The sequence below is a fragment of the Lepisma saccharinum genome, chromosome 14, assembly GCF_977018435.1.
Source record: "Lepisma saccharinum chromosome 14, izLepSacc3.1, whole genome shotgun sequence".
NCBI lineage: Eukaryota > Metazoa > Arthropoda > Insecta > Zygentoma > Lepismatidae > Lepisma > Lepisma saccharinum.
In genome coordinates this window covers 77,507,371-77,522,072 of record NC_139242.1, presented here as the reverse complement: position 1 = coordinate 77,522,072, position 14,702 = coordinate 77,507,371, and the positions used below count along the sequence as shown (strand labels likewise).

The window sequence follows — 14,702 nt, the reverse complement described above, 5'->3', positions numbered from 1 at the left end:
CGGAGAAAAAAAAAAAAACAGACAACAGCATGCTAACGAAAGTAAAACGTTCCGTTTCGTGAAAATTTCCATTTCGAGTCCTGATTATATTTTCTCAGTAAAGGATTGTGAGCTCGGCGTCAGCTCTCGAACGCTTGGAAACATTTTCAGAACATAACTACTTGGTCGATATCCAGAGAAATATCATCATAATTCGTGGCCAGGAGAGCTTCAGAAAGTATTTGACAATGGTTATTGATAGCTCATCCTCATTGTTGGCTGACGATCTCGTCACTGAAGGTCCCGGATCCGATTGATTTATTGTTTTAAGTCCACTTTATGCACAGATAGGCTAATCGCGAGGCCTCCCTGATGGCGCAGTGGTAGCGTCGTCGCCTTGTAATCAAGGGGTCCCGGGTTCGATACCCGGTGGAGGCACATAGTGGTTCGGATTCCACTTTAAACTGTAGGTCCAGTCCCGATTAGCCTTACTGTGCATAAAGTGGACTTAAAACACCAACTCAAACCAAAACCAAAGCTAATCGCGACTGGATGTACAGTTTAAAGTGGGATCCGAACCACAATGTGCTTCCACCGGATATCGAACCCAGGACCCCTTGATTGCAAGGCGACGACGAGGTGCCGGGTTCGAGTCACGACACGACCTGAAAGGACATGCGTGTTTTCCTTTGAGAGTCCCTTCATCAATTTCCTCTAATCATCATTCATCTTTGGAGTCGCGATTAGCATAAAAACGACGTAAAATTAAAAACACGCAAATACAAAAAATAACGGTAGTATTTTATTGGAATGCGGAAATTGTCCGTTTTACATTTTGAAATACAGTAGCCCTATGATAGAGTAATAAATTCAAATTGAAATATTTGGGCCTCGCGTTTCCTAACTGCCACCCGGTTAAGATTAATTGTCATTCCATTGCTTGCGTTCCTCAATATCGATTGTCACAAACGGAAAGGCAAGAACTGAAGCCTTTTCTTTGTTCCTGCGCAGTGCCTACTGCGCACACAAAATCTCGTCATCAATGAATTCTGGTCGGCGCCATGCTGCTTCGTGGGGAGTTGCAGACTGCCAGTGGCCGCTGTAAGGAGAGTTACGATGTGTTGTGTCGTGTAACTTTTTTTTGTTTACGTGTTTTTAATTTCTGTTTATGTAGTGCAGAGGTTCACTGAAGATGGTTCAGAAGTACCAGTCGCCCGTAAGGGTGTATAAGTACCCGTTCGAGCTTGTAATGGCGGTAAGTAATCCGTTATGTATGTACTTGAGTGTGTGTGCTTTACCAACTTTCTGCAGATCTGACAGCTGTTGGTGAAGAGGTAATTTAACTCGACTGTCAGGAAGAACGTTCCGTCAAGTTGAGCAACTTTTGTTCTTTGTTCTTTTGAGTTACAGATTCACACAGGCAAAGCACTTATGCATTTCTTGCACACGACACGACTGTGTTGTTGGAGGTTATTGTTGCTCTCAAAGGCCACTCACTTCGTTACGTGTGGAAGTTTCTTCATCGGTCAAAAATCTGGTCTGTACTTTTCGCTTTGGGCAAGGTTGTAATTATGCATTTCTGAAGGTTTGTGAATAACAACTTGCGGAGGAAGCAGTTTTCCGCCAAACGGCATACGATGAGGTCAGTGTAAGAATTACACATTAAAAAAAAAAAAAATACTTTACGTTGCTCTCAACCATTGCTGAATTCAGGTGTAAATAGAGAAGTTCATGTAATGTTTTTTTTTTTTTTTTTTGGAGGAGATAAATGTAACCGTCAGTTATGGGAAGGTGAATTATTAAAAGTAAGTGACTTACAGTTACCGTTACTTCTAAAGTAACTGACAGTTACTTCGTAGTAGAGTTACTTCGCATAACATATTTTATGCACGAACTGCAAGCAGGCAGGCCGTTCTTTTATTTACTGATGACAATCTAAAAATTATTAAATTATAAATAAACTCACATGTTTAAATATGAGAATATCGAGACAAGAAAATTCAAAAGAATTGTAAATTTTCATCCACGTGAAAAATGAAAAATAACTAAAAAAAAAGAACGGTTAATGTCGATATTTGTTACTTGACAAAACTAACTGAATAACAGTTACTCATTTTTAAAAGCAGCCGTCTTAAAGTTACCATAACCCTAAAGTAACCGTTAGTTCCAATACTTGTGGCATTAATTATTATCAAACATAACAAGTAATTTCATCACACGGAGTGTGTTCATACTTCCAATGTTGGTTTCGTCTATACTGATATTTGAAATTATTTTGCAGGAATTGTTATTGCATTCAGCACAAAATTAGCTGTTTATGTAGAACCAATATTTAAATTAAATTGACATTGTTGGGTCTTGATATAGGAACAAATGAGAACTGTTTATTCCCTTCATATTAGGCGTAAGGGACGAGTTTTGTTGGATGGTACTCTCAGTGCCACCTAGTATATCCTGGCATTATAGTTGAACCATGCACTTAATGCCTAAAGTCACAGCAATTTTAATGGTTTTATTTTTTTTGAGGGGGGTGGGGGTTGGAATTATAAAAGTCCTTATCACATAACCGCGTTTTAGGTAGCGGCAGGTTACACTATAAAATATTTCGTAATTGTCATTTTTAACCTTTGATTTAAAAGTTGTTCAAAAAACAAAATGGTAATCGGGGGTGATTTTAAGACGAGTTTGCGTTTTTCCCCTTCGGTTTTTCCTAGATTATTTACAGTTTTCGTTTGAACAGTTTGAATTTCTCAAAATTTCGGGATGGGCTGTATCCCCATCATCTCCCCCCTGTCTACGCCAGTAGTCTAATAATTTTTTTTTAGATTATATAGTAATAATATAATGAAATGTGACACATTATAAAGCAACAATAAACCCCATACGACCCAGTCATAATCCTATTTCTCAAATACTACAATGTCTAATTTACATGAACTTACTTTAAAGATTCCTTATCTTATTTCAGACACATAATTGAACTAATTGAGTTGTTTTCAGTCCATTTTATGCAGAGATAGGGTAATCTGGGCTGGACCTACAGTTTAAAAGTGGAATTTAATTGATATTATTATTATATCATTGTGGAGAGACTTTATTCATAACACTAGGTGAACACATATCCTGCACAGATGTTATACTTTGTTATAACTTTTAGTTCACCTCAATCAAGAAAAATCTTTGAAAGTTTGGGCCTTAGGGGGAAGGTTTATTCACAAAGTTTACATGCATTAACTTTTTCCCCACATATTGTCAGTTTTGAAATTTGTAAAATCAAGTTGTTTTTTTTTTCAAAGTGATAGAACATGACCTGGATAATTTATTTTTGAAGCTATAACCGACTTTGTATTTCGATTATTCTCCTGCGGAATTGTGTTTTGTTTTGTCCTATATGACACCAGCTTTTATTGTAAGTTTGGAGATTTTAGACCTTGAGTTTATCCTTGATAAGCAACTAATCTCCACAGTATTATTTTAAATCCAGTCAGGTTTTCTTTTAATGAGGGAGATCTGCCCCAAGAGGATATCTCCCACCCTGTATGGTTGGTTGATTGATTGATCGATGTAGTTTATTTAACGTCGCATTTCTGCTACTTTTAGCTAATCGTGACTATCAGGGTGAATGGCGATAAGGTGAAATAAATGAAGATAATCGCAATCATATATATAGACAGCATAGCAAAAGTCCCACAGAGGATGATACTGGGTGTGAGATTAAGCGCCAGAGCTTCGTTGGCTTGCAGTATTGCAGACCAGGGTGTACTCAGTGGAATTGCGGTTAACTAAAGGCCAATCGCCGATATCACGATACAGAAAAAAATATCGTATCGTTTCGTCTGTGACGATATATCGCGATATCAAATTTACAATATCATACATCTCTAGTGCCAAGGACGTATTTATGGGGTTCCAGGGGGTCCGGACCCCCCCCCCCCCAAAGACTTACCAAGTACTAAAATTAAATAATGAAAATATACTTTATTAGCATTTGTTGTAGGCTATAAAAAAGGGGTATTAATTTTCTCTGAACTTATTGGAAAGAAAGGATTACATTGTGATAATGCGGCTTTGAAGGACAGTGCCAAAGATTTATGCTTGCACACTACTGTTTATGATAATATGCATAAACTATTAATGAGCAACTTTACTTTTTTTTGCCAACAGAATCTAACATGTTTTTTGTTATTCAATAAGTATTAAATTCTTCATCAAAGTATTAAATTCTTCATCAGTTTGATATGAATTTCTTAGCCAGTGAACATGCAAATTATGCCGATCGTAACTAAGGTAAGATAGATCATGAATACATGCTGTTACTATTCCTCTTACCGGATTTAGCCGGACCCTGTGGCTGAGTGGTTAGCACATCGCGCTGCGACGCCAAGGGTACCGGGTTCGAATCCCGCTCGGGCATGGTTGTTTGTGAATGTCCATTCATAATTTCATCACTCATCCCCATCTTCGCAAAATAGCAAAGAGGCACAAAACGCGAAGTAAAATAAAATAAATAAAATCTTACCGTATTTTTACCTATTCGTATAATAATAATAATACTAATATAATATTTATTATTATTCCCGAGACGTCAAAGGCCCAGTTGACGATGAGACATCTGTGCCTAATCTTTCGATTGGGATTCCTAACAAGAAAGCCATTGGAAGGCAGCGACATAGTGGGTCCTCGTAGTCCCACACGTGAACTTCTTCCGGGAAACGATAACAATGGAGTAGCCCTTTCTCGTAGCTAAGCACATCCGCTGATTGCTTCTGCCCATTCGTTAATATGCAGCTTCGTGTAGCCGTTTTACTGAAGCACCGTTTCCGCGCTACAATCGCCTCAATTCAAGCTTCCGGTAATGTTCTCCCTTTCCACGACTCTGGGTGGTGAAGTGAGAATTTGTGAGCCAAAAATTCTACTTTCCATCAGTTAATTTTCACGTGGGGCGAATTCTTTTTTCCATGTCACGTTATAGCGGCTTCCTTGATTTAACGAGTTTGGCCGCTGGCATAGTGACTGGATTGTCAAACCGTCATTCGCGAGTTACCGGTAGTTCGCAAATATATTTTCAGTGGGTCGCGAATGATAGGCTACGGATGCCCAATTCCGGATATCGGATAATTTTTCATCCGGATTTCAAATATCCCGATATCGGATAATTTTCTATCTGGATTTCAAATATCCCGATATCGGATAATTTTCTATCCGGATTTCAAATATCCCGATATCGGATAATTTTCTATCCGGATTTCAAATATCCCGATATCGGATAATTTTCTATCCCGATTTCAAATATCCCGATATCGGATAATTTTCTATCCGGATTTCAAATATCCCTTTATCGGATAATTTTCTATCCGGATTTCAAATATTCTGATATCGAATAATTTTCCATCCGGTTTTCAAATATCCCGATATCGGATAATTTTCTATCCGGATTTCAAATATCCAGATACCGGATAATTTTCTATCAGGATTTCAAATATCCGATATCGGATATTTTTATGTGTGGTCTGATTTCCGATATGCAGATATTCGGACTATCCGAAATGTCCAGATACCCGAAATACCCGAATGTGTTCATTACCCGGACAGTTTTATCGGTTTTCCGTTTTACTGGCTCCGCATATACTTTTATTCATGATTGTATTTCTATACTGTACGGATTTGTACCAATCTGTCCACGGATTCTCCGCATATATATATTATTAATGTTTACCTTTTTCGTAATAGATATTGCTAAGTTTATTATAAATGCACAGTTTTCCGCCGCAACAAAAACACGTAAAAGAGATACAATTTAGAATATAATATTTTCAGTTTGGTGTCCCGGTGCTTCGTTTGGTCTTTATTTCAGACACCATCCATACCAGAATAGCTTACTGGACTTGAAAAGAGTAAATAGCCATCTGAATATACATATTAACTGAATACTTGGATATTAGTGTGATATCCAGATTATCCGGATATCCGTACTATCCGAATATCTATATTGTTCGGATATCCGGATTATCCGTTGCATCCAAAACGGATATAGGATAATTTGAAATCCGTAGCTATGCCTACTACCACAGATAAAGCCTATATATATCTTTATCTGTACTACTACACTGCAGGTGCTGACGTCTGATTGCAATCCCGTCATAAGCGACTGACATCTCGGGTGAATATGATCACAAAAATTAAATTATTAAAATAATGAAATAATAATATAACTAAAATTACTTACTTACTTACTCCTTGGCGCTACAGCCCTTGCAGAGCCTTGGCCTCCTTCACGACGAGCCTCCAGTCGTCTCGATCCATCGCCTTCCTCCTCCATCTCCGGACTCCCAGTCTTCTCAGGTCTCCCTCTACATCATCGAGCCATCTTTTTCTAGGTCTTCCTTTTCTTCTTCTTCCACCTGGTCCTCCTGTTAACACCTTCTTTGGCACTCTACAATCTTCCATTCGTCATACATGTCCCAGCCATCTAATTCGTCCACACTTGATCTCTGTTACAATATCTGAATTATTATATAGTTCTTGTATTTCCACGTTTGTTCTCATCCTCCAAAACTCCTCCTCTCTCACCGGCCCAAAAATTCTTCTCAAAATCTTCCTCTCCCATCTTCTTAGTAACTCTTCGTCCTTTTCCACTAACTTCCAAGTTTCTGACCCATATGTCACTACTGGGCGTACAATTGTTTTGTATATATTAATCTTGTTTTTTTCTGCTTATGTCTTTGGAGGAGAAGACTTTCTTGAGTCCCAGTGAACATCTATTGCCTGCAACTATTCTTGCCTTAATTTATCACATTTTTCAAATTCTTTGTCTCCTACCTTTTTCGTTCTTTCATTAGCTGTAGACTCTTTTCTTGATGCAAGCATGTATTTAGTCTTTTGTACATTGATTTGTAATCCTATATTCTCTGCATTCTCTTCTAGTTTTTTAAATTCATTATTTAGTTCTGTTGTGTTTCGTGATATAAGATCAATATCATCTGCATAAGCTAGGCACTGACTCATCCTGTTAAAGATTGTACCTCCTGGGTTTATACTTAAATGTCTGCCTTTTCCAATGCTATATTGGATAACAGGGTTGACATGACATCTCCTTGTCTTACTCCTCTCTCTATTTGGAATTCTCTTGAAAGTTCTCCTTCAATCTTTACTTTACTTGTTGTATTGGTTAATGTCATTCCTGTTAATTTAACTAATGTCATTGGTATTTTCATTTCTTTCATGATTTTTAGGAGTCCGTTTCTCTTGACGCTGTCATATGCCTGTCTGAAGTCTATGAAAAGATGATGCAGGTCTATATTGTATTCATAGCATTTTTCCATTATCATTCTAATTGAATAAATTTGATCTGTAGTTGACCTATTTCTCCTAAAACCACATTGATATTCTCCAATCATCTTTTCAGCTAGTGGTGTGAGTCTCCTGACTAGTATCTTAGCAAATGCTTTATATGCCATATTGAGGAGTGTGATACCTCTGAAGTTTTCGCATACTGTTTTGTCTTTACTGTTATGTATTGGACATATAATTCCTCTTCCCCATTGTTGTGGCATTCTTTCTTCTTCCCATATTTGTCTGTATAGTTCTTCTAATTTATCCACTATAATGTTCCCTCCTGCCTTCAATAATTCTGCATTTATATTATCGTCACCTGGGGCTTCTTTAACCTCTTGCCTTGAAGGGGGCTTAATCAAATCTTTACTAGTCTCTTCCATTTCCATATCATATCATCTTCCTCTTCCATCCTCAAGGTTATTTTTTCCACTCTATCTCCCATATCCTCATTCTCCTTCTCTTGTTCATTCTTATCTCCATTAAAAGTTCACTAAAGTACTCTACCCATCTGTTCAACTGTTCAAAATACCTTCCTTATCTCCTATCAGATTGCCCTCCTCGTCTTTTAATTGCCCAGTACCCACTATATCTAGTGAGCTTTCCTCTATCCGCCACCTGAGGAGGCGCCCGGTAGGAGACTAGGAACTCCGCCGGGATAACTAAAATTAAATAATGTAAATATATATTTGTTCTTTAATCGAGGGTTAATTAATTATTTCCCCCAAACTTATTGGAAGGCAAGGATTATATTGTATGAATGACAGTGACAAAGTAGATTTATGCAAGATTTATTACTACTTACAACCTAACATTCATAAAATATCACCAGGAACTTTACTTCTCGTCAACTGGGCCTAACAATCCTTTTATATTTAATAAATATTCAATTCTTTGTCTATTTCACATTAATTTCCTTGCCAGGGCAGTTTTTTTGTACAAATTTTACCGACCTTAACTACACGTAATCTAGATAATGAATACATGCTGTTATATCACCATTCTTATACCTCCCTTGTGCCTATTCATGTAATACAAATACAGTATTAATTAATTTGAATATTTCAATTAATACCATTTAAATTAATTTAATATAATAATTATTTTGTTTAAACATTATTATTATTTTGAGACACTTGGTTCGGACCCCTCCCCCCCGAAACATATTTCTAGATACGTGGCTGCTGGCCTCGAGAGATTCTCCTGGAAACAGTTTTTTTTCCAACCAACATTAATAATATAGTCATCAAAATTCCAATTGGAATTAATTTAGAATTTTTCGGTCTTCGAAATACAACATGTAAGTCGACATTTACCAAATTGTAAGTCGACATTTACCAAATTAATTTAAAGATCCAGTGGTAAACAAGTAATTTAAACCTAATTGTATATTTGTCAACAAGCCTAGACATAATCGAGCTACGTATTACTCTTTGTGATTATGCCGTAATTTATTTTTTAGTATTTAAATTCAAATGTAAAAATTAATGCATATAGTTAAAAATACAAAGATATTTAGGAGAAAAAAAATTGTGATCGGGGCATGGAATTTTCAAAACAGAATTTGCCAAGTCGCAGTCTCACGAAGGCGTTAGAACAATTCTCTGTCGATCTCTGTGTCGGAGTGGTTATCACAGGGCGCTACGATAATAGGATCCTGGGGTCGAATTCCTCCATGAACTTTATTTGTGAATGTCCCTTCATCAATTTCATCACTCATCCTCATCGTCGCGATTATCCAAAAGTGGAAGAAAAGCTTCGCTAAGTAACAATTCTCGGTCTCGCGCGCAAGTGTTAGCAATCACTCGCGTGCCAATGAAATAGCGACAAACTACCCTTATGAGCCAGTACTGCCCATCCGTACATGCCACTATCAGAATCTCATGAAGTACCAGCTGTAAATATAAATTTTGGTGAACTGCTAGACTTAACCAAATGTTATTCAGTTCAGCACGAGAGAGAAGAATTGATCCAAAGTTATTTCTCGGAAACTAGCTGTACAAGATTTCCTAAAGTTTGCAAGATAACGCTGTTGCCGTCCTTGCCTTCGATTCCCGGTGGGGGCACCCTGCTTAGTGGCTCAGATTCTACTTTAAACAGTAGATGAAGTTCCGATTAGACTATCTTGTGTTTCATGTTTTCATGTGTCCAACATAATTTATGTAGGCTATGTATATTTTCGCGAAGAAAAGTTTTATCACCTCAGCACCTAATGAGTAATGACATATCCACACTTCCACCTTCCCCAAATTTGCTCAACACGACAACACCCTCTACAATTTTCCACAAAGGCCCAATTTATGGTCATTGTAGCTCTAAATTTATTCTTACCTTTCCAGATAGAAAATTCTGTATTGTTCAAAATAATAACAAACACACTAATAAAAAATAAATTTCCTATCTCTTGTCTCTATATAAAGAAGGTCAACTGTGAATACATCCGGCTTTTTTAAATGTGTTATCTAGCGCTCTGTGGGCGGTAGTTTGTTCCTTTTTAGGGGCAGGAAGATAATGTTGTTGGTTAGGTCCTGAGGGTCATTGATATCCAGGGTGCTTTAATCTGTGGATGACATTTATATGTGTGCCTCAATGACAAGAAGCACCTAACACTTTCAGTAAGAAAGGTCACTTTAAGATAACGCATCAACCTTTCTTCTACAAGGGCTAATTTAGTTTATTTCTCAACATTCTGGGATGGTATTAAAAAAAAACCACCTAATTCAGGCTGTTGTCTGTAATAATGAGGATGTTGACTGGGTTACAGTACCTGACTGCAGAAAATCACCTATTTGTGGTTATAAATGTTCTCCTCCGTGGCCGTGCGGCCTAAGGCGCTGTGCTTTTGGCTCCGACTGCGGGACGGCATGGGTTCGAGTCCGCCTGGGTTCAGTCGGAGGGTTCTCGGCCTGTGTATTATAGGACCGGTAGCAACCCACCATCATGAGGAAATTGGGGAGCTACGAGTGAGTAGCGTAACCCGATCACGGACATCTCCTATAACGGCTGGGGGTTCTACGTGCTGACCCCACGTTACCCCATTACCGGTTGAAGATCACCACATCTCTAGGTAGGATTGTGGGAGGGAGACTGGCAGTCGGAAGATAGGCCAAGGCCCTCACGGGCTGTAGAGCCAAGGGTTATTATATTATATTATATACTAGATTGCCCGGCGTTGCCCGGGTAAATCGGCTATTAGACAGGAAAATAATGAATTCTAACTATAGTGTAAAATGAACTTTGAGTTGAACTGCATTGGGAGTGTCACTATTCATCTCAGCTGCCCCGAAAACTATGGATTCCACACTAATATCGGTCATTTTACATGTCACTCCCTTCCCACCCCCACCTCTAGGGGTCTCTTGGAGTTGAACGGCATTCGGAGTGTTACTATTCATCGTAGCGACCCCGAAAACTATTGATTCCACACTAACAGCAGTCGTTTTACGTATCACCCCACCCCCACCCCTAGGGGGGTCTTACCCCCAAAGTATTTATTTAGAGATTGCAAGTGGTACGTGTACGAACTTGGTTGAAATCGCTCCAGGCGTTCGAGAGTTATGCCGGAACAAACACACAAAAATATAGAAGATAGATAGATTGTGGTTATAATATTAATATATAAACAAGGCCGTGCAAAGAATTTATTTTGGAGAGGGTCTAATCTTCGATAAAACAGCATGTTGGAAAACAGTCAAGTGAAAATAATACTGAAGCAAGAACTACTGTTGTAACTAGCGTACGCAGTTTTTTTTTCCTGCAATTGTGAAGGTGGATATTACATAGCTGCGTTCTGGGAGAATCCACTATAAAATATTTCGTATTTACAATTTTTAACCCCGAGTCAAAAATTGTAATGGGTTGGGGTCATTTTAAGGTTGGGCCGGCATTTACCCCTTTGCTTTTTCCGAATTATTTGTGATTTGACTTATAAATTGTGATTATCTCAAAATTTTGGAGGGTCTGTAGCGCCATCACCTCCTCTCTGAATACTCCAGTGACTGTAGTCATAAAATAATTTGAGTTATTTTTAGTTTGAGGTTTGGTTCTAAGTGCGCTATAATCACAGATAACTACGGTTTAAAGTGGGACGGTTTAAGACCAAAAAAGTAAATGCTCGTTGGCTGTTTGCCGAATTTGGGACTAACGATGCAATGATAAATTGTTTGGAACATGTAACAATGTGACTTCTCATTTACAGTACATGAGATATGCCACATTAGAGTAGACTGTATAGAATAAGTTATCACAGAAATCTAGTTCTGAGTTGCAGACCACAAATCTATCCCAGCTTTTAAAATAAACTAGCGAGAAACATCAAGTAGGTTAACCAAGTTTGCAAGGTTGCTGACTACTCTTAACACAAAATTTCAACCTAGCTTATTCGATTGAGAATGGAAAAGTTGTAAGGAGCTGGCCCAGTTTTCTGAAGACGGCAGGCTCGAATCTCAGGTAGAACCCATTATTATTATAATTTTTTTTGATTTAGTAGAATTAATGTATTATCCACATTTATAAGAGACAAAATATAAAGAATATTCCTTTTTTTTCTTACTTATTTTTTAAAAGAAGGGAGTTCGCACAAGGCGTGGGTATAACTGAAATCAACTCCTCCCTAGGCAGGCCGCTGTGCAAAGCTTAGTTGATGCAACCAGCTGTTCACTACCTCACAGTTCAAAAGGTATGTTTCATTTCACGCGCGATAAGGCAGGAACTGGTTTGACCTTGTCCAACAGAGGCGTTTGAGAACCGGAGCTAAAATGAGAACTAAAGTTTTCCTGTACTCAGTGGCCTTCACAGTGCCTCGTCATTGTAGTATTTCTTAAGTTTCTCTCGATGATAATGACTGGCGTCATATACGTATGTGACGTCACCGCCAGTACAGTAGGATTTGTAGATATTACAGCCCACAATATTTACCGATAGGGCATAATTTGGAGACGCTTATTGTTATACTGTCAGGCACTTCTTTTCCCCTCATTTTTGTACGTATAGTTTGAAATGAAGAATTATAAGTACTGGCACCTTTCAAGACCTGACATAGAGCGATATGTTTTTTATATACTCATCAGAATTTAGTATCGCAGATTGAAATGTGTTGCCCATATGCAAATCCCGCTTATCTGACCAAAATTCCAAAAATGTCATTTTTGTGCCCTGTACTCATTTGGTCACCAGCTACAAATAAATATATATTTACGTTCGTCAAAATTCAAAAAGTCTTTTAAAAACAGGAAGAGTAAAATAGCTTGCAATACCCGCTATTTTAGTTTCACTCCTGCAGAATCTGCTAAATTTGTTATTGCCATGTAGCCATCAATGTGCTAATTTTGATTACACAGTACTACATGGTAGTGGCCGCGGTGGCTCAGTCGTCTGACTACCATGCTCAAGGTCCCGGGTTCGATCCCCGGCTGGTTCAAATCCGGGAACTTTTCTAACGATGGAAGCGGCCCCGGCGCCCACCCAGCGTCGAATAACATGGGTACCTGGGGGAAACCCTGGGGGGTAAAGGCGGTCAGGGGCGTGATGCTGATCACATCACCCCCGCTCACGACCGGGATCAAGAAAGTGTGGGGCGTTACCCCCACACCCCCTATACGCCTTCATGGCGTGGTGCTATGCACAAGGGAGCACTTTACCTTTACAGTACTATAACAATATTGGGCTACAATGAACCACAAACTCACTTTTATTACTTTTATTTGTTGTTGTAGACAATCGACATAATGGAATGATAGAAAATGTCCGAATATGCAGGGGAGCTTTCCTAGAAATTCATCATGAGAGTAGGGTACGGGAAAACTTGCTGTGGCAGATAAGCAATGAAACAGGGAGTAACCCAGATAAAAGTGGCGACCATTGGGGAGAATTCACACCGAAGCGGCAGGCGACAGGCGTCTCTTGAGGATTTAACCAATCGAATACAGGCTTGTGCGGTTTGCCTTGCTGCTACCGTGTGAAACGTTGCTGCTAATTGGCTCGTTCCAAAGAAGCTTTGCACAGACTTAATAATTTAAAAATGTATTTTATAAAGCAAAAATTATCATTGTAACTTATCTGAGTGAGCGTGTAGTTTCCTCAAATACAGGGTTATTACAAATGAACCTCCCGATTCCAGACACATGTAAATCACGTTTAATGAAACTCAGATAAAAAAATGGTTATATCAATGTAACTCATAAGGTTTTATTTCATGACCTCACAAGTGTTGAATGTGAGCCCCTTTTGTAAAACTTTCATGGACCCGTTCCACTGTTTCCTCGTTTACTGACGGGCGGCCAGTTGACTTTCTCTTACAGACGCATCCCCTTTCTTTAAAATCGGAGTACCATTTACGAATCGAATCCCTCTGGGTGGATCTGCACCAAACTTTGAACGGAAATGTCGCTACACACTAATAACAGACTGGTGTACGGTGAACGGAAATGTCGCTACACACTAATAACAGACTGGTGTACGGTGAAAATATCACACACAAAACGCTTTCCTGTCTTCGCCGGCAGCCATTTTTTTTCGTAGTTATCATGCAGCAGTGTTACCAACCGTATCTGAAATGATATGAAATGAAACTTTGAGTTACTCTTTACATTGATATAATCTTTTTGTATCAGAGTTTGATTAAACGTAATTTACACGTGTCCGAAACCGGGAAGATCATTTGTAATAAGTTAATATAATAAAGTAATAAATATAATAACCCGAAATCGGTTATTATATACGTATATAAATCCGATAGCCGTTTCAGGAAACGCTCAACTCAAATGTCCATCTGTAGTGTTTCGGGTGCAATCAGCACTAAGAGACGACGATGCAAAATGTTTGCCTCGAGATCCCCACCGGGCCTGCAGTGTGTAGTCAGTCGTTCACAAGCCATTCAAATTATCTCTGGTAGCTCGTGATAGGCGGTTTCCCTATCCTGCTCCAGCCCTTATCTTCGCCCACATACTTTCGGAAGCGTCCCTCGGCTGTGACCTGCCTTCGATCAGGAGAGCACCTAATTTCCACGCAAGCATACGTCACGGAACAGATGTATGTATCTTCCACTTGACCGGCATCGTAAGCACACGTGAGATTGCGAACAGGTTTAACGTCTGTCCATATTTGGGTAAGTGACTTGCACAACACGCCAGTCCTAGCGTCACCAACATTGCCTTCTTTGCACAATCGGTATAGTTAGTGCCTTACTCTTGTTTTCTATTGGTGGCTCCTTTGTGTCGACTTCGGTATCGACACCAGAAAAATAGAATAAAAGGGGAAGGCGAGAATTGTAAGCCCCGCGACAGGTTAAGTTTGCAGCAAGTTTAATGTATTAATCCACTCGAGAACGGTGCTCAGCATCTCCCGTGCGAGTCTTGCTTTAACCGCCGAGCTGCTCATATCACAGATAGCGA

General features: G+C 38.9%; 1 protein-coding gene across 1 annotated transcript in view; it reads left to right on the top strand.

Annotated features, from left to right (window-relative positions):
• Positions 1-1,052: 1,052 nt before the first annotated feature.
• The window catches only part of retm (real-time), a 133,742-nt gene continuing 120,092 nt past the window's right edge, over positions 1,053-14,702 (top strand). The window contains exon 1 of the mRNA XM_083136008.1: positions 1,053-1,234. Within this exon, the coding sequence (XP_082992134.1) occupies positions 1,172-1,234 (63 nt within the window). The 5' untranslated portion in view covers positions 1,053-1,171. The remainder of the gene's footprint in view (positions 1,235-14,702) is intronic.